Here is a 19,274-nt window from a genome sequence, read left to right on the forward strand (position 1 = left end):
ATTAAGATCAGGGATGCTCAAGAGGCCAGAATTGGAGGAGCACAGATATCTCGGGGGGGTTTGTGGGGCTGGAGGAGATTACAGAGATAGGGAGGGGCGTGGCCATTGAGGGATTTGAAAACAAGAATTAGAATTTTTAAACCAAGGCGTTGCTTAACCGGGAGCCAATGTAGGTCAGCGAGCACAGGGGTGATGGGTGAACGGGACAATATCCCATAATACTCCCATATAAGGGCAATAGGGATATATGACAATATTCTATTTAAACCCAACATTATATACATTGCGTTCAGTGACCTGGTATGTACATTGCATTCACTCCAATCTCCAAAGTTAGATCCGTTCCAATCTTCTGTAGTCCTACCTGAACTCCATATTCCCTCCAGCAACAATGATCCCGAAAATACCAGTTGTATTCGTCCATCTGCTGGGCCTCTGGAAAGGTCAGCCTTTGTAGTTTGAAGCTGCTGCCAGCAATTGCCATCTTGTCAAAGTCCAGATAGATCGTCCTACAACCGAACAGCAAGGCGAAACTCTCAAGTAAGCCTGGGATTAGAAGAGCCTAGATTCATAGAATCTCGCAGCACAGAAGGGGGCCATTCGGCCCGTCGGGCCTGTGCTGGCTCTTTGAAAGATCAATCGTGCTCAGTCCCACCCCCCCCCGCTTTTTGTCCCTAACCCTGTGAGTTCCTCATCCTCCAGAACCGTCCAACTCCCTTTTCAAATTATTGAAGGAATCAGCTTCCACCACCTTTTCAAGTCGAGCGTTCCACATCCCGACAACTCAGTGAAAACATTCTCCTCATCGCCCCTCTAGAACTTTTTCCAATGATTTTAAATCTCTGCCCAATGGTCATTGACCCACTTGCCAGAGGGAACAGCCTTTCTCTATCGACTCTATCAAAACCCCTCATCATGAAAAGAAAGACTTGCATTTCTACAGCGCCTTTCATGACCTCAGGACGTCCCAAAGCACTTTACAGCCAATGAAGTACTTTTTGAAGTGTAGTCACTGTTGCAATGTAGGAAACACAGCAATGAATTTGGACACAGCAAGCTCCCAGAAACAGCAATGTGATAATGACCAGCTAATCTGTTTCAGTGATGTTGATTGAGGGATAAATATTGGCCCCAGGGGAGAACTCCCCTGCTCTTCTTCGAAATAGTGCCATGGGATCTTTTACATTCACCTGAGAGAGCAGACGAGAACTCGGTTTAACATCTCTTCTGAAAGACGGTACCTCCGACAGTGCAGCACTCTCTCAGTACTGCACTGGAGTGTCAGCCTAGATTTTTGTGCTCAAGTCTCTGGAGTGGGCCTTGAACCCACAACCTTCTGACTCTGAGACGAGGGTGCTATCCACTGAGCCACGGCTGACACACTGAGCAGTCCTAACTTTTCCAACCTCTCCTCACAGTTCTGACGAAGGGTCATCTACCCGAGACGTTAACTCTGTTTCTGTCTCCACAGATGCTGCCTGACCCGCTGAGTGTTTCCAGCATTTTCTGTTAACTATTCCTGATTTCCAGCATCCGCAGTATTTTGCTTTTGTCTTAAGTTTAGCCGGTTTAGTTTCCATCGCCAACATCATCGTAATAACTCTCGGGAACGGCACTGGGAGAACACTGGCAGCTGTCGCTTCATCAGCCTCTCACTGCAGGGAGCAGTATACGTGTACAAGAAAAGGAGAAAATAAAATTCATCGATGGGGGAGGTGGGGGGAAGGACAAAGGAGAAAGACATTGCTGTGGGTCAAAGTGGCTATTGCCTTTAGCACTAAGATATAGAATCATTGAATGATACAGCACAGGAGGCCATTCGGCCCATCGTGCCTGTGCCGGCTCTTTGAAAGAGCTCTCCAATTAGTCCCACTCCCCCCCTGCTCTTTCCCCAGAGCCCTGCAAATTTTTCCTTTTCAAGTATTTATCCAATTCCCTTTTGAAAGTTACTATTGAATCTGCTTCCACCGCCCTTTCAGGCAGCGCATTCCCGATCACAACAACTCGCTGCGTTAAAAAATACTAATCTTCATCTCGCCTCTGGTTCTTTTGCCAAAAGAACGACAATTACAGAGCAGGAGTTCCCCTGTTCCCATCTCTGGTCTGTGCTGTGGTAACTTAGCTGTTAGTGGGATGGTGTTATTGATCTCGCTATCCCTGGGATACAGAGAGTAAAATCTGGGTGGGTCTTCAGCTCCTGATCCTCACTGAGTCATCCATACATAGAATTACATAGTATTTACAGCCCAACTGGTCCATGCCGGTGTTTATTCTCCACATGAACCTCCTCCCGCTCTTCTTCATCTAACCCCATCAGCATAACCATCACCCCCTGTGCTCGCTGACCTACATTGGATCCCGGTTAAGCAGCACCTCGATTTAAAAATTCCCCTCCTGGTTTTCAAATCCTTCCATGGCCTCACCTCTGTATCTCTGTAACCTCCTCCAGCCCTACCACCATCCCCACCGAGATCTCTGCGCTCTTCCAATTCTGGCCACTTGCACATCTCCGATTTTAATCGCTCCACCGTTGGTGGCCGTGCCTTCAGCTGCCTGGGCCCTGAGCTCTGGAATTCCGTCCCTAAACCTCTCCGCCTCTCTCTCCTCCTTTGAGACACTCCTTGAAACTAACTTCGTTGACCGAGCACCTGTCTTAATGTCTCCTCCTTTCCCCAGAGCCCTGCAAATGTTCCCATTTTTCAAGTATTTATCCAATTCCCTTTAGAAAGTTACTATTGAATCTGCTTCCTTTCAGGCAGCACATTCCAGGTCACAACAACTCGCTGCTTAATAACAAATTCTCTACACCTCCCCCCGGCTCTTTTGCCCATTATCTTCAATCTGTGTCCTCTGGTTACCGACCCTCCTGCCACTGGAAACAGTTTCTCCCCATTGACTCTATCAAAACCCCTGATCATTTCAAACACCTCAAAGGTTAGGTTTTCTTTAGAAGGTGCTACTGAGATGTAGCTGGGTTGCACTCACCCGTGTTCAGCCGTGTGGAGATGAATTCCTTCAGCTGCTGGGAGTGTGTACTGGGCTTCTATTATGTCATCATGGGCAACATCCAACCATCTCCTCCCATCGTGAACCTGCCACTGGTATAGTTTCCCATTCGGCTGGCTCCCCAGTGCTGCCAAAGATAAAAGAGTAAAGAAAAAAAAGACTTACTTACATTTATACAACACCTTTCATAACCTCGGGACAACCCAAAGCAATTTACAGCCAATGAAGTCCTTTGAAAGTGTTGTAATGCTGGAAACGCGGCAGACTATTTGCGCACAGCAAGCTCCCACAAACAGCAACGTGATCATTTTGTTTTATTTATGGGATGTGGGCGTCGCTGACAAGGCCGGCAATTATTGCCCATCCCTAGTTGCCCTTGAGAAGGTGGTGGTGAGCCGTCTTCTTGAACATAGAAACATCGAAGATAGGAGCAGGAGTAGGCCATTCAGCCCCTTGAGCCTGCTCCGCCATTCAATGAGATCATGGCTGATCATGTAAATTCAGTACCCTGTCCCGGCCTTCTTCCCATATCCCTTGATCCCTTTAGCCTTAAGAAATATATCTAACTCCTTCTTGAATATATTTAATGAATTGGCCTCCACTGCCTTCTGTGGTAGAGAATTCACAGGTTCACCATTCTCTGGGTGAAGTAATTCCTCCTCATCTCTGTCCTAAATGACTTACCCCTTATCCTTAGACTGTGACCCCTGGTTCTGGACTCCCCCACCATCGGGAACATCCTTCCTGCATCTAGTCTGTCTAGTCCTGTTAGAATTTTATAAGTTTCAGTGAGATCCCCTCTCATTCTTCTAAACTCCAGCGAGTACAAGCCCAATCGACTCAATCTCTCCTCATATGTCATTCCTGCCATCCCAGGTATCAGTCTGGTGAATCTTCGCTGCACTCCCTCCATGGCAAGAACCGCTGCAGTCCGTGTGGTGAAGGTGCTCCCACAGTGCTGTTAGGGAGGGAGTTCCAGGATTTTGACCCAGCGACGATAAAGGAGCGGCCGATATACTTCCAAGTCAGGATGGTGTGTGGCTTGGAGGGGAACTTGGAGGTGATGGTATTCCCATGTGCCTGCTGCCATTGTCGTTCTAGGTGGAAGAGGTCGCGGGTTTGGGAGGTGCTGCCGAAGAAGCCTTGGCGAGTTGCTGCAGTGCATCTTGTAGATGGTACACACTGCAGCCACGGTACGCTGGTGGTGGAGGGAGTGAGTGTTTAAGGTGGTGGATGGGGTGCCAATCAAGCAGGCTGCTTTGTCCTGGATGGTGTCGAGCTTCTTGAGTGTTGTTGGAGCTGCACTCACCCAGGCAAGTGGAGAGTGATCAGATAATGACCAGATCATCTGTTTTAGTAATGTTGATTGAGGGATAAATATTGGCCAGGACACTGGGGAGAACTCCCCTGCTCTTCTTCAAAATACTGCCATACGATCTTTTACATCCACCTAAGAGGGAAGACAGTTTAGTGTCTTATCCAAAAGGCAGCACCTCTGACAGTGCAGCACTCCCTCAGAACTACACTGGAAGCGTTACCCTAGACGTTTTGTGCTCAAGTCTCATGGAGTGGGACTTGAACCCACAACGGTCTGACTCGGAGGCAGGAGGGCTACCAACTGAGCCACAGATGACACAACATGTAACGGAATGGTTCTGGTACTGGGCAGACAACTGAGAGGTCATGCATTCAAATACCACCATGGCATGTTGTGAAATAAAGAAAGAAAGAAAGACTTGCATTTATACAGCGCCTTTCACGACCACCGGACGTCTCGAAGCGCTTTACAGCCAATGAAGTACTTTTTGAAGTGGAGTCACTGTTGTAATGTGGGAAAGGCGGCAGACAATTTGCGCACAGCAAGCTCCCACAAACAGCAATGTGATAATGACCAGATAATCTGTTTTTTTGTTATGTTGGTTGAGGGATAAATATTGGCCGCAGGACACCGGGGATAACTCCCCTGTTCTTCTTTGAAATAGTGCCATGGGATCTTTTACGTCCACCTGAGAGAGCAGACAGGGCCTCGGCTTAACGTCTCATCCGAAAGACGGCACCTCCGACAGTGCAGCACTCCCTCAGTTAAATAAATCTTGTAACTTGTGGGTGGCACGAAGAAGCATGACCACAAAAACTGGTGGATTGGTGTAAAAACCCAACTGGTTCACAAATGTCCTTCGGTGAAGGGACCTTGCCAGCCCTATCTGGTCTGGCCTACGCCTGGCAATGTGCGGTGGACTCTTAGCATCCTCTGGGGTGGCCTAGAAGTCGTTGGAAGGTGGCCACTGCCAACGCCTTTGAACAACAACCTGCATTTATATAGTGCCTTTAACGTCGTCAACCCAAGGCGCTTCACAGGGAGCGATTATCAAACAAAATTTGACAACGAGCCACATAAAGAGATATTAGGACAGGTCATCGAGATAGGTTTTAAGGAGCGTTTTAAAAAGGAGGAGAGAGAGGCGGAGAGGTTTAGGGAGGGAATTCCAGAGCTTCGGGGCCCAGGCAGCTGAAGGCCTGACTGCCAATGGTGGAGCGATGAAACTCGGTGACTCGCAACAGGCCAGGATTGGAGGAGAGCATAAATCGTGGAGGGTTGTAGGAGTTTACAGAGCTAGGGAGGGGCAGGCGGGCGGACAGGTTGACCAATTACAGACTGAAAGCTGCATCAGGTAGGCCTTGGGTGTCAATGGAGCGGACAAGAGTACGACCCTCCCCTCCCCCCATTCCCTGCCCTTTCCTCTCAGGATTGTAACTGCCGACTGTCCATTTCCCGGGCGAGGAATGTGCGACACGCAGTTGGAAATCACCCCACAGTGCCCTGCGTGATGTTGTGAATCTGGATTCGCTCTGCGCTCTTCAGGGACTGAAGCCAATGTGAGAGAGTCTCCTACAGGAAGCTTGACGTCTCAGGGCCTTCAGCGCTCTCGGGTTGTCTCCTGAAGCATTCCTTTGTGTTGATTCACATTCTCGCAGAGCGGCATGTCTAAAAATAGCCAGACCTACCTTGTTCCAGGAACTGAAAGCAAAAACCTGCAGCTGCAGTTCTGATGAATGGTCCACACCCAAAACATGAATTCATCCGTTCCCGACCAATGCTGCCAGACACGCTGAGTGTTGCCGGTGATTTCTGTTTTTGCACCAGGAGACGGACTTCCCAACACCTCTCGAACATCCCAGTTTACTGGGGTGCTCCATGTTCAAATAGCTCATTAGCATCTCGCACACATTAAAAGGTGGCACCACAGTACATAGGAATAGGAGGAGACCATTCAGCCCCTCAAGCCTGTCCTGCCCTTCAGTTAGATCATGGCTGATCTGTACCCCAACTCCATTTACCGCCTGTGCTCCACATCCCTCAATACCCTCACCCAACAAAAATCTATTGATCTCAGTCTTGGAAGCTCCAATTATCCCCCAGCATCCATGGCCTTTTGTGGCAAGAGTTTCCAGATTTCCACTATCCTTTTTGTGAAGAAGTGCTTCCTGATTTTACTCCTGAACGGCCTGGCTCTAATTTTATTATGTCCCCTAGTTCTGGATTCCCCCACCAGAGGAAATAGTTTCTCTCGGTATCTATCCTGTGGAGTTCTTAGCTCCCACCACTTTCTCTTCCTTTATCCTTCATCAACTTGTCAGCTGTGGTTCAGTGGGTAGCGCCCTCGCCTCTGAGTCAGAAGGTCGTGGGTTCAAGTCCCACTCCAGAGACTGGAGCACAAAAGTCTAGGCTGACACTCCAGGGGAGTGCTGTGCTGTCGGAGGTGCCATTGTTTGGGTGAGATGTTAAACCAAGGCCCCATCTGCTCTCTCAGGTGGATGTAAAAGATCCCATGGCACTATCTTGAAGAAAAGTAGGGGCCAATATTTAATCCCTCAATCAACATCGCTGAAACAGATTATCTGGTCATTATCACATTGCTGCTTGTGGGAGTTGGTTGCCACGTTTCCTACATTACAACAGTGACTACACTTCATTGGCTGTAAAGTGTTTTGGGACGTCCCGAGGTTGTAAAGGGCGCAAGTTTGTTCTTTCTTTTTTGTTTTAGAAACATCGAAAAATAGGAGCAGGAGTAGGCCATTCGGCCCTTCGAGCCTGCTCCGCCATTCAATATGATCATGGCTGATCCTCTATCTCAATACCATATTCCCGCTCTCTCCCCATACCCCTTGATGCCTTCTGTGTCTAGAAATCTATCTATCTCCTTCTTAAATATATTCAGTGACTTGGCCTCCACAGCCTTCTGTGGTAGAGAATTCCACAGGTTCACCACCTTCTGAGTGAAGAAATTTCTCCTCATCTCAGTCCTAAATGTCCTACCCCGTATCCTGAGATTGTGACCCCTTGTTCTCGACACCCCCGCCCCCAGCCATGGGGAAACATCCTCCCTGCACCCAGCCTGTCCAGTCCTGTCAGAATTTTATACGTTTCAATGAGATCCCCTCTCATTCTTCTAAACTCTAGTGAATACAGGCCTAGTCGACCCAATCTCTCCTCTCTGTTGCTTCCTAGGCTTTGTGGAGACCATCCCACAATGTCATTTTCCTCCCTGTGTTGAAATCAACTCATTGGGGGTGAAATTGGTCTTCGACCATAGCCTGAAACGTGTGATAGCGAATCGGCAGCCTGTTTTACACCCTGCCCGATTTTCTATTCCAGCTCCTGGAACCCTTTCCCAGGATTCAAAATCTTTACCACCTCCTCCCCTACCCCTCTCCCCCTCGGTGAGTCCACCCCTCCTGCTGGTTGAAAACAGGAGATTGACATCCCTCCCGCTGATGGGAACACGCCCGCCGCACAACACAGCCCACTTTATTGACCGACCGCAGGGGAGCTCGGGGTCACGTGGCTCCTGGTTTGAACCCGTGCGTATTCGGGGACGAGTTTCCTGAACCGGGGTCTCTTGCCCGGGGACACAGTCCCTCATCCAGGTGACTGTCCCTGGAAACCGGGGACCTATGGTCGCCCTGAATATACCGCGCCTTTAACGTAGTAAAACGTCCCAGGGCGCTTCGCAGGAGCGATTATCAAACAAAACTTGACACCGAGCCACATGAGGAGATATTAGGGCAGCTCCTGGTCAAAGAGGTGGGTATTAAAGAGCGTCTTAAAGGAGGCCAGGCGGAGAGGTTGAGGGAGGGAATTCCAGAGCTTAGGGCCCAGGCAGCAGAAGGCCCGGCTGCCAATTTCACACATCTTTCCTCTGTTTTTCAACCTTGCTGTTGTCCCAGCAGCCTGATCTTCACCAAGCTGGGTCTCCAATCAACAAAACGTTGCTCCAGAAAATGAGACTGTCCTTGGAATCTTCTCGGGGCTTTCCCAGCAGTAAGGTCAGCGAGTTAACCCCACTCCACATTACCATAACTTTCAGTAAAAAGAGGGGTGGGGGCAGGTGTTAAGGAAGAAACGAAAAAGCATTAAAACCCGCGCTATTGGTAAACCTACCGAGATGGACTCATTCCCCGAAACTGCAGACAATCAGCCCATGGGTTGTTGGATGGACTAGCCTGCCATTGAATTGCTATCGCCGGTTTGGGTTATTTTTAATGCTGTGTCAATATTACAAGACGTCACATCCAGCTTTTGTTTAAACGGCAGCTTCTCCGACCCAACCCCAAGTCCCGAAACATGTCCAGTGGTCTCCTTACCTCCTGGCCTGTAGCCGTGCTCCATGACGCTCCAAGGGGACCCCAGGAAGCCCCCGTGTTTTGAGTTGAACCTCTGGCAAAGAGAAACTGACGGGCGGATCTTGCCCGCTGATCAGTTTCACTTTTGTCATCTTCAGTTTCCTGATGTCGCGGAATTTCCCCCAAACTGATGGGTTTAACTGGGTTGTACTACTCTCAGTTAGATTAATGTTGAATTCACATCGCCAATCCTGGGAATCTCGTTTGAGACTGGAGCTGAAAGTCCAATAAAAAATTTGCGGGGAGTTGAGAAAACTCTTCAAAACAGATGTCGTCATTGAAGGGCATCCCTGCAAGGAGTGGCTTGGAGTGATCCTGCTTCATGCTTTCCTCAGCTCTTCATATCTGTCTCATCATTGGTCCTTGGATCACAAGGGTGACTGGTCACACGTTATTTATGTTCATGGACCTTCTCATCCAGGGGAAAATATGACATTGTTGACAACAACGTGTATTTATATAACGCCTTTAACGTAGCAAAACATCCCAAGGTGCTTTTCAGGAGCGATTATCAAACAAAATTTGACACCGAGCCACAGAAGGAGATATTAGGGCAGAAGCTTGGTCAAAGAGGCAGGTTTTAAAGAGCATTTTAAAGGAGGAGAGGGAGAGGCGGAGAGGTTTAGGAAGGGAATTCCACCGCTGAAGGCACGGCCGCCAACGGTGGAGCGATTAATATCAGGGATGCTCAAGAGGCCAGAATTGGAGGAGCGCAGAGATCTCGGGGGTTGTAGGGCTGGAGAAGATTGCAGAGATAGGGAGGGGTGAGGCCACGGAGGGATTTGAAAACAATGATGAGAATTTTAAAATCAAGGCGTTGCTTAACCAGGAGCCAATGTAGTGTCAGCCTGGATTATGTGCTCAAGTCTCTGGGACTATGATCCCAGGACCTTCAGAGTGAGAGACGAGAGTGCTACCCACTGAACCACGGCTGACACTTTGAGATATTTATTTGAAAAGGAAAGATTTGCAGGGCTACGGGGAAAGAGCAGGGGGAGTGGGACTAATTGGAGAGCGGGACTAATTGGAGAGCGCTTTCAAAGAGCCGGCACAGGCACGATGGGCCGAATGGCCTCCTTGTTTGCTGTAAGATTCTATGATCCTATGTCATCATTTAAAAAGGAATTGGATGAATATTTGAGAAGCAGGAATATAAATCAATACGGGGATAGGGCAGGGACATGGAATGAGAGTAGACAGCTCCAGTTGGAGAGCCAGCAGTGATACATGTTGACATAAGAAAACTACTAGGCACTTGGTCTAAGCATTAAACAAAGCTTTAATCAACTGTTTTTCAACATGGAGATCTAGTTGTGTCCTTCACTAGTTCCTGTTAAAGAATGTCCTGCACAAGCTGGGCCCATGCCCAAGTATTTATACTCTCCCTGGACAGTGCCACCAGCATTATTTCAGAAGTCATTTCCACATGTATGACAAGATTCATGTCACATGTACTATGGGCCGAATGGCCTCCTTGTGTGTTGTTAATCTATGGCTGTAAAACACAATAGACTTGGTCAGTGAAGTAAGCATCAAACTTGGCAGACGGAACGAGCAGGGAATTGTGTGATTTATATGGGCGGGGGGGAATGTCCTTGAAATGTTTTTAGCTGCAGTTTGATGGGATCTTGCAAACGTCTCAAATTCCTCTGGCTAGTGGGCTGCTAACCAGAAGTCATCGATTTAAAACCATTGGCAAAAGAAATAGAGCGAAACTGAGTTGAAATTTCTCCACACAGAGGGTTGTTGTGATCTGGAACGCACTACCTGAAAGAGCGGTGGAAGCAGATTCCATAGGAACTTTCAAAAGGCAATTCGGCATGTACTTGAAGAGGACTCATTTGCTCTTTCAAAGAGCCGGCACAGGCATGATGGGCCGAATGGCCTCCTTCTGTGCTGTGAGAGTCTATGTATCACAGAGACAGGGAGACATGAGCAGCACCACAAAACTTTATTTCAGGTTTGTTCACAGATACAAAACACCCATAAATGAAGTTAATGCAAGCAAAAGATAAATGATTTGCATTGTTGACAGTTTCAGATATAGCCGATTGGCTGAGGTAATAAAAAGGCGAGAACTAATGTTAATATGAAACCCAGAGATTACATCACCGACACTGTCGCCCATCACTGAGCCCTTGATGCTAATGAATATTTATGCTTTCGATGAACTGTAGACCATCTCGACATTTACTCCACTGCCTTCGTGGGGTAATATCGTAGGAGTACAATAGTGTCGTGGTTATGTTACTGGACTAGTATCCCAGAGGCCTGGGCTAATAATCCCGTTCCAACCTCCCCCCATGGCAGTTTGAGAAATTGTATTTAGTTTAAAACATCTGGTAATGGATGAACGGGCATCTGTAAAAGTGACCATGAAGCTGTCGGATTGTCGCAACCGGTTCACTAATGTCCTTTAGGGAAGGAAACCTGCCGTCCTGGCCTGTATTTAACTCACGGAGACTCCAGGACCATCCTAGAGGGTTGTCAACACTATCACCGCACGAGACGGCAGCCTATACAGCGGGCAGCTGAATTACTATCACCCGTTTCTTGCCCGTCGATAAAAGTTAATGTGTGCCGACCGTGTGAGCGAGCGAGCGAGCGACTCTCCTTTTCATTATAAGAGTCTGGCGTAAACATCAGAAACAACAACAACTTGCATTTATATAGTTCCTTTAATGTAGTAAAATGTCCCACGGCACTTCACAGAAAAAACTGGCCAAAGAAGGAGATATTAGGACAAGTGACCAAAAGCTTGGTCAAAGAAGTGGGTTTTAAGGAGACACTTAAAAGAAAGATAAAAAGAATTTGCATTTCTATAGCGCCTTTCATGACCTCAGGATGTCCCAAAGCGTTTCACAGCCAATGAAGTACTTTTTGAAGTGTATTCACTGTTGTAATGTAGGGAACGTGACAGCCAATTAGCACACAGCAAGATCCCACAGAGAGTTCTGTATTTTTTTTTTATTGATGTTGGTTGAGGGATAAATATTGGCCAGGACACCGGGGAGAACTCCCCTGCTCCTCTTCAATATAGAGCCGTGGGATCTTTTACATCCACCTAAGAGAGCAGATGGGGGCCTCGGTTTAATGTCCCATTCCAAAAATCCTTAGCTAGATTTTTCCAGTTTTTTTTTTTTTTAAATGTTGCTTATTGCACAGTTCAAGGAAAGCAGTGGTGTAATTTTGGCAGTTTAAAGATTTGAAAAACAATCGGCAGATTAATCAAATACATGGCTAGTGGCGGTTAGTCAGATTGCAGCGTTGATGCTATGGGAATCAGCGGATGAGCCAGAACCTTTTCCATTATCGCCGTAAACCAGTTTCCATCTGTTTCTCCGCAGGTGGAATAGCAAAGCCCAGGATCATCAGACAGAGGCAGTTCCTCCAGTTACGTGGCTCCTTACGGTGAGAGGGGAACCCGTCGGACACTGCGTGTTGCACCGGTAGTCAGATTAGTCTGTGTCATGGCTGAGAAATGAAAATGAAAACGTTTAAACGGTGATATAATCTTAACATTCCAACTGGAGCTAACATTCGCACCACACAAGTGCCAGGCAATTACCACCACCAAGAGAGAGTCTAACCACCTCCCCTTGACAATCAATCAATGCCATCGCCATATCTCCCACCAGCATCAACATTCTGGGGGTCACCATTGACCACAAACTCAACTGGACCAGACATGTAAATGCCGTGGCTACTAGAGCGGGTCAGAGGCTGGGTATTCTGCAGCGAGTGTCTCAACTCCTGACTCTCCAAAGCTTCTCCACCACCAGAAGGCACAAGTCAGGAGTGTAATGGAATACTCTCCACTTGTCTGGATGAGTGCAGCTCAAACAACACTCAAGAAGCTCGACACCATCCAGGACAAAGCAGACCGCTTGATCGGCACCCCATCCACCTCCTTAAACATCCACTCCCTCCACCACCGGCGTACCGTGGCTGCAGTGTGTACCATCTACAAGATGCACTGCAGCGACTCGCCAAGGCTTCTTCGGCAGCACCTCCCATTTCTCCCAGGTTTTATTTCCATTGACTTCAATAGAAAAGTAAAATCGGGGAGATGTAAAACGGGTTGTTGATTCGCTATCACCCGTTTTACACAATTAGTATAAGGACATAAAATGAGAGAGATCATGGAGATAAAGTATTTATCTGGTCGATTAAAGTGAGATAGTTTGGATACCTCAAGACTAGTGAAACAGCGCTGATATGGGCCCTTGGTATAAAGGCCTTGTACCAGGGAAGCTAGAAATAAAAGATAAAGTAAATTCCAATGGGGTGAAAAACTATAAACAAGATAACACTGAACATGGTAAAGTTGGTGAAGAAATACTGGAAAGGCGGGATGCTACCTTAGTGTGAGTGACAATGGTATTTTGACCATTAGAACCAATTAAAAAAGGTGATTTTGTTAAAGGTCATATATGGACACTGGCCAAACCAACTTTTGATAAAAGGGTTAAAACCTCGATACTCAAAGAACAACTTCACACAGACGTACTGCGAGAACAAAGGAACAGACTTAAGACGATGTCATCTGTGTCCGGGAGGTTCCAGAGACCAAGGGCTGTGAGCTACTCATTAAAACTATCGTCTTTTGTTAAGTATATTACGCTGTATGCTTAATAAATCTTGATCTATTGCGCAAACATACTGGCTGCTGCCTATTGGTGTCTTGTCCAAGAACTCTGAGATCATTAAGATCTTACAACATCTAGCCCTCTTTGTGTTTTAAGTTTTTGAAACTGACAAAAGAAATAACTCAAATGAGACACTACAATTATAGGGATACAATTCTTCCGCTTTTGAAATGACGAGACGGATTTTTGATTTAAATCAGAGGAGTGAAAGGAATTCACGCAAGATGGCGGAATGGTGTAGTTATGAGATCAACGTCCTTTTACCTCTCTCTCCTCCTGGGGGAGGGGGGGTGCGAAGGTAGGCAGGGTCTCTGGAGTCGAGGTAGCTCCAAAGAAATGCGTTGGCAAAGGATGTTTGGCACAATGTCAACCCTCTGTGAGGGAATGGGAATCGGGTGCCAAATAGGCATTGTACATTGTACTAAATTGGACATATATTGGAAGAGGACTAATTTGCAGGGCTATGGGGTAAAAGCTGGGGAGTTGGACTAAATTGGAGAGCTCTTTCAAAGAGCCGGCACAGGCACAACGGGCTGAATGGCCTCCTTCTGTGCTGTAAGATTCTAGGTCTTGCAGTGTTCCAAGGCACTGTCAATGACTGATCAACTAGCCTGGCTCACTGATGGAAACTGGACGAATATAATCTGAAACAGTCTCAGTGTAAAGCCGCCCTCAGAGAAGCACTCCCATCTATAAGAGTCTCTGAACTCATGGGACTGGGATTTTTCCCACCAGGCTCCAGATGACCCTGCAAGCCAATGTTTAATGGGCAGTGTGGTCCCGGCTGGACAAGCAGCGGGGAGTTTGCATGGTTGTAGCTGGTTACACTCAGTTGTGGGTTCCCCAAGACATGGCTCTGCCAACCTGTATCTCAGCTCTCTGGTAAGCCTAGTTGGGTAATGGGCAAACATAGCAATACATGGAAGTTACAACACGGAAACATCCTTTAGTAGCAGCATTTGGTCCAGCCAAGAGTATCACTTACCCGAGAAGTCCAGCTGGAACTTGCTGTTATTAACAGAAAAGGTCATGCACCCATGTTGGTCCCGCCTGTATTCAGACTCGATCTCCCTACTGGTCACCGAGCAGTCAGTGTCTGTTCCGCTCTGTAAGATATAGAAGAAATTCAGAAAATCTGGAACGTCAAAAGGCCGCTGGATCCAGCGGTCTCGGGTTCACAATATATATTAATGATCTGGACGAGGGAATTGGATGTAATATCTCCAAATTTGCAGACGACACAAAGCTGGGTGGGAGGGTAAGCTGTGAGGAGGATGTCGTGAAACTCCAGGACGATTTGGACAGGTTGGGTGATTGGGCAGAAACATGGCAAATGCACTATAATGTGGATAAATGTGAGGTTATCCACTTTGGTGGCAAAAACAGGAAGGCAGATTATTTGAATGGCAATAGATTGGGAGAAGGGGAAGTGCAAAGAGACCTGGGTGTTCTTGTGCACCAGTCGCTGAAGGTAAGCATGCAGGTGCAGCAGGCAGTTAAGGCGGCAAATGGTATGTTGGCCTTCGTAGCGAGAGGGTTTGAGTACAGGAACAAGGATGTCTTGCTACAGTTGTACAGGGCCTTGGTGAGACCGCACCTTGAATACTGTGTGCAGTTTTGGTCGCCTTACCAGAGGAAGGACGTTCTTGCCATGGAAGGAGTGCAGCGAAGATTCACCAGGCTGATACCTGGGATGGCAGGAATGACGTATGAGGAGAGGTTGTGTCGATTGGGCTTATACTCACTGGAGTTTAGAAGATTGAGAGGGGATCTCATCGAAACCTATAAAATTCTGTCAGGCCTGGACAGACTAGATGCAGGAAGGATGTTTATGATGGCCGGGGAGTCCAGAACCAGGGGTCATAGTCTAAGGATAAGGGGTAAGCCATTTAGGCCTGAAATGAGGAGGAATTTCTTCACCCAGAGAGTGGTGAACCTGTGGAATTCTCTGCCACAGAGGGCGGTGGAGGCCAGTTCATTAAATGTATTCAAGAAAGAGTTGGATATATTTCTTAAGGCTAAAGGGATCAAGGGATATGGGGAGAAGGCAGGGACAGGGTACTGAATTTGGATGATCAGCCATGATCTCATTGAATGGCAGAACAGGCTCGAAGGGCCGAATGGCCTACTCCTGCTCCTATCTTCTATGTTTCTATGTTGCTTCCAACAGTCTGTGCGCCGTAAGATCTCCCCGCCTCACTTAACCTTGTCTGCTTCGGACTGGTTGGCTGCCCAATCAGTTCGTCCCAGTGCTGGGAAGTCTCAAGCTATCCACCCGAGTCTGGTCAGAAGGCCATGTGGTGATGGTACCGGCTACCTCCCATATGATTGGTGGATTTAATTGCCGTACTGGCTACAGATTCAATAGTAGCCTTCAAAAGGGAATTGGATACATACTTGGAGAAAAAATTGCAGGGATATGGGGAAAGAGCGGGGGAGTGGGACTAACTGGATTACTCTTCGAAAGAGCTGGCGCAAACTCGATGGGCCGAATGGCCTCCTCATGTGCTGTACTATTCTATGAAACGATTCCTTACCTGTGTTTTGAATTTGTGCCATTTTCCATGTCTTCCTGCGAACTGCCATATATACCGGTGACCCTGCCGAGAGAGGTTCAGGTGGCCCATCGATTCTGAAACACTAAATATTGCGCAAAAAAAAATGCAGGTTTTATAATCACTGCCTGGGATAAACCAAAGGGTCTTTTAACACTTAAAAAAACCCACACTTTAAACTAACCAAGAAGAACCCAACGTTGGCACATAGGCCTGAAGAAGACAGCAAAGGTCAGGAGCGGTGATGTCCTGGAGGGAATTGATAAATGAAGAAGAAAGATTTTTGAATTCAGCACATTGGGGGGAGGGGAGCCAATGGAGCTCAATGACCACAAGTCGAGAAGGCTGTTAAAATGGCAGATGGGATCCTTGGGTTTATAACTAGAATCATAGGGCTGGATTTACTCAATGGGGAGCTTTTGGAGGCGGGACTCCCACTTGTCAGGTTTTAATCCCGCCTCCATCGACTTGAGGCCAACCCACGCTATTTTCCCTTGATTGACCTTGTTAAACCCACCCAGCGGGCTCAGCAGGCCAATTAAGGGAAAGCCGGTTACAGGTGATGTCAGCGAGTGACGTTTCATCTGTCAAGAGCTTTTGACAGATGAAATGTCAGCGTTTGACGGCTCTGTGAAGCTGTCAAACACTGACAATCTGTCCTCTAAGTTGAGTCCTTCCACTCAGGCTCAGTTAGAGATCTCTCCAGACCAGAAAGCAGAGGCTGCAGCTTTTGACAGTTCAGCGGCCATTCTGCTTTCTGTGCCGGTGAGCTGAGGGACTCCCGAGACCTGAAGGAAGGAAGCCTGCAGGAGAAAGTAAAGGTAAGTAAAACTTATTAAAACACTTTACACACACCTACCTCTGCACACATGCACTCATTACTCACCTGCACACCTGACATCTCGGCCCCTCCGACCCCCGCAGACCGACGGCCCGCCTCGCTGACCCAGGCGCGGTTCGGAGCCGTCGGGAAGCCCACATTTCAGGGCTGAAAATAAGGATTCTCAAAAAAACTGCTTGTTAACTACCTATTAACAGGCTGTTAATTGGCACTAATCCCCTTCCTGCCTCAGGGAGGCGGCTCCCAGCGCGGGTCGGGTACCCGCCTCCTGGGAAGATGGCACGGAGGCAGGTTGCGGGTGTTATCCGCCCCCAGATTCTGCCATTTTCCCGGCAGTCCCGCCTCCTTACCCACCTTCCCAGGGCTGGCAAAATCGCCCCCATAGAATCCAAAAGCCAGGAAGTTATGCTGCACCTTTATAAAACGTTGGTTAGGCCCCAGCTGGAGAATTGTGTCCAATTCTGGGCACCGCACTTTAGGAAGGATGTCAAGGCCTTAGAGAATATGCGGAGGAGATTTACTGGAATGGTTCCAGGGATGAAAGACTTAAGCTCAGTGGAGAGACTAGAGAAGCTGGAGTTGTTCTCCTTAGAGCGGGGGAGATTTGATAGAGGTGTTCAAAATCTTGAAGGGTTTTGGAAGAGTAAATAAAGAGAAACTGTTTCCAATGGCTGAAGGGTCGATAATCAGAGGGCACAGATTTAAGGTGACTGGCAAAAGAACCAGAGGGGGAGATGAGGAAACATTGTTTTATGCAGTGAGTTGTTGTGATCTGGAATGCGCTGCCTGAAAGGGCGGTGGAAGCAGATTCAATAGGAACTTTCAAAAGGTAATTAGATAATTGGGGAAAAATTTTCAGGGCTCTGGGGAAAGAGCAGGGGGGAGTGGGACTAATTGGAGAGCTCTTTCAAAGAGCTGGCACAGGCATGATGGGCCAAATGGCCTCCTCCTAGATACATAGATACATAGAAGATAGGAGCAGGAGTAGGCCATTCGGCCCTTCGTGCCTGCTCCGCCATTTAATGAGATCATGGCTGATCCTTTAATTCAGTATCCCGTCCCCGCCTTCTCTCCGTAACCCTTAACCCCTTTTGCCCGTAGAAATATATCTAATTCCCTCTTAAATATATTTAATGAGCTGGCGTACACTGCCCTCTGTGGCAATGAGTTCCACAGGTTCACCACTCTCTGAGTGAAGAAATTCCCCCTCATCTCTGTCCTAAATGGTTTAGCCCTTATCCTTAAATTATGTCCTCTAGTTCTGTTCTCACCCGCCAAGGGAAACATTCCTTCTGCATCCAGTCTGTCTAGACCTGTCAGAATTTTATACACTTCTATGAGGTCCCCTCTCAATCTTCTAAACTCCAGTGTGTACATCCCTAAACTACATAGTCTCTCCTCATAGGTCATTCCCGCCATTCCTGGTATCAGCCTGGTGAATCGCCGCTGCACCCCCTCCTGTGCTGCATCATTCTATGATTCGATGATTGTGTGGCAGGGAGTAGTAGATGAGGAAGCCTTGGGGTGTGGGATAGAACGTGGTTGGCGGACTTTTGGCAAAATTGGAGTTAGGTAGAATTTATGGTACAGAAACAGGCCGTTCAGCCCAACCGGTCTATGCCAATGTTTATGCTCCACACGCACCTCCTACTTCATCTCACCCTATTTTTTTTGTTTATTCATGCATGGGATGTGGGTGTCGCTGGCAAGGCCAGCATTTATTGCCCTATTAGCATATCACTAACCCTGCCAGTATTTTATGTAGGATGGGTCTTTGCGAGGCTAGTGAGGAGGGTGTTGGAGGCATCGAGCTTGGGGGGCCAACAAAAGGCATGGGTGAAGGTTTTCATTTTGATGGGGATGAATGAGATGAGTGGTGTCGCAGAGGTGGAAATCGCTGACAGGGATAGAGGGGTTTGAAAGTGGGTCTTCGGGTCAGATAGGATCCCGAGGTCACTCAATGCTGGGAGAGCAGCTCTGGAGGGGGATGGGATCAAGGGCTAAATGGCAGAGTCTGTGACAAGAGCTGAACCGACAAGTTTTGTCTCATTCTCAGCTGTGGCTCAGTGGGTAGCGCTTCTTGTCTTTTTGAGTCAGAAGGTCATGGATTCAAATCACACTCCAGAGACTTGAGCCCAAAATCCAGGCAGACACTCCCAGTGCAGTGCTAAGGGAGCGCCGCACTGTCAGAGGTGTCATCTTTCGGATGAGACATTAAACCCAGGCCCTGTCTGCTCTCTCTCTCTCTCTCTGATCCACGTAAAAGCTCCCAGGGCACTGTTTTGAAGAGGAGCAGGGGAGTTCTCCCCGGTGTTCTGGCCAATATTTATCCCTCACTAAAACAGATTATCTGGTCATTTATCACATTGCTGTTTGTGGGAGCTTGCTGTGCGCAAAATTGGCTGCCGCGTTTCCTACATTACAACACTGACTACACTTCAAAGCTACTTCATTGGCTGTAAAGCACTTTGAGACGTCCTGAGGTCACGAAAGGCGCTATATAAATGCAAGTTCGTTCTTTTCATTTGTCAGTGTTGT

The 19,274-nt window shown here is 47.8% G+C and overlaps 2 protein-coding genes and 1 long non-coding RNA gene across 3 annotated transcripts in view; 1 reads left to right on the forward strand and 2 right to left on the reverse strand.

Annotated features, from left to right (window-relative positions):
- Positions 1-9,005, reverse strand: part of LOC147106437 (zinc finger CCCH-type antiviral protein 1-like) — a 26,752-nt gene extending 17,747 nt beyond the window's left edge. Inside the window, exons 1-3 of the mRNA XM_086009597.1 lie at positions 8,653-9,005; positions 2,986-3,133; positions 365-509 (exon numbers count right to left, since the gene is read on the reverse strand). Of these exons, the coding sequence (XP_085865723.1) occupies positions 365-509; positions 2,986-3,133; positions 8,653-8,677 (318 nt within the window). The 5' untranslated portion in view covers positions 8,678-9,005. The remainder of the gene's footprint in view (positions 1-364; positions 510-2,985; positions 3,134-8,652) is intronic.
- On the forward strand, positions 7,852-13,340 carry LOC147106438 (uncharacterized). The gene is made up of 3 exons (XR_015081458.1): positions 7,852-8,092; positions 12,039-12,102; positions 13,118-13,340. It is a non-coding gene; the product is annotated as an uncharacterized LOC147106438 (long non-coding RNA).
- LOC147106439 (protein mono-ADP-ribosyltransferase PARP12) overlaps positions 10,628-19,274 on the reverse strand; it is a 29,115-nt gene continuing 20,468 nt past the window's right edge. Inside the window, exons 8-10 of the mRNA XM_086009596.1 lie at positions 15,878-15,980; positions 14,326-14,446; positions 10,628-12,165 (exon numbers count right to left, since the gene is read on the reverse strand). Of these exons, the coding sequence (XP_085865722.1) occupies positions 12,098-12,165; positions 14,326-14,446; positions 15,878-15,980 (292 nt within the window). The 3' untranslated portion in view covers positions 10,628-12,097. The remainder of the gene's footprint in view (positions 12,166-14,325; positions 14,447-15,877; positions 15,981-19,274) is intronic.

This window comes from Somniosus microcephalus, chromosome 16, assembly GCF_052327205.1.
Source record: "Somniosus microcephalus isolate GS21.2 chromosome 16, FLI_Smic_1.0, whole genome shotgun sequence".
NCBI classification, from domain to species: domain Eukaryota; kingdom Metazoa; phylum Chordata; class Chondrichthyes; order Squaliformes; family Somniosidae; genus Somniosus; species Somniosus microcephalus.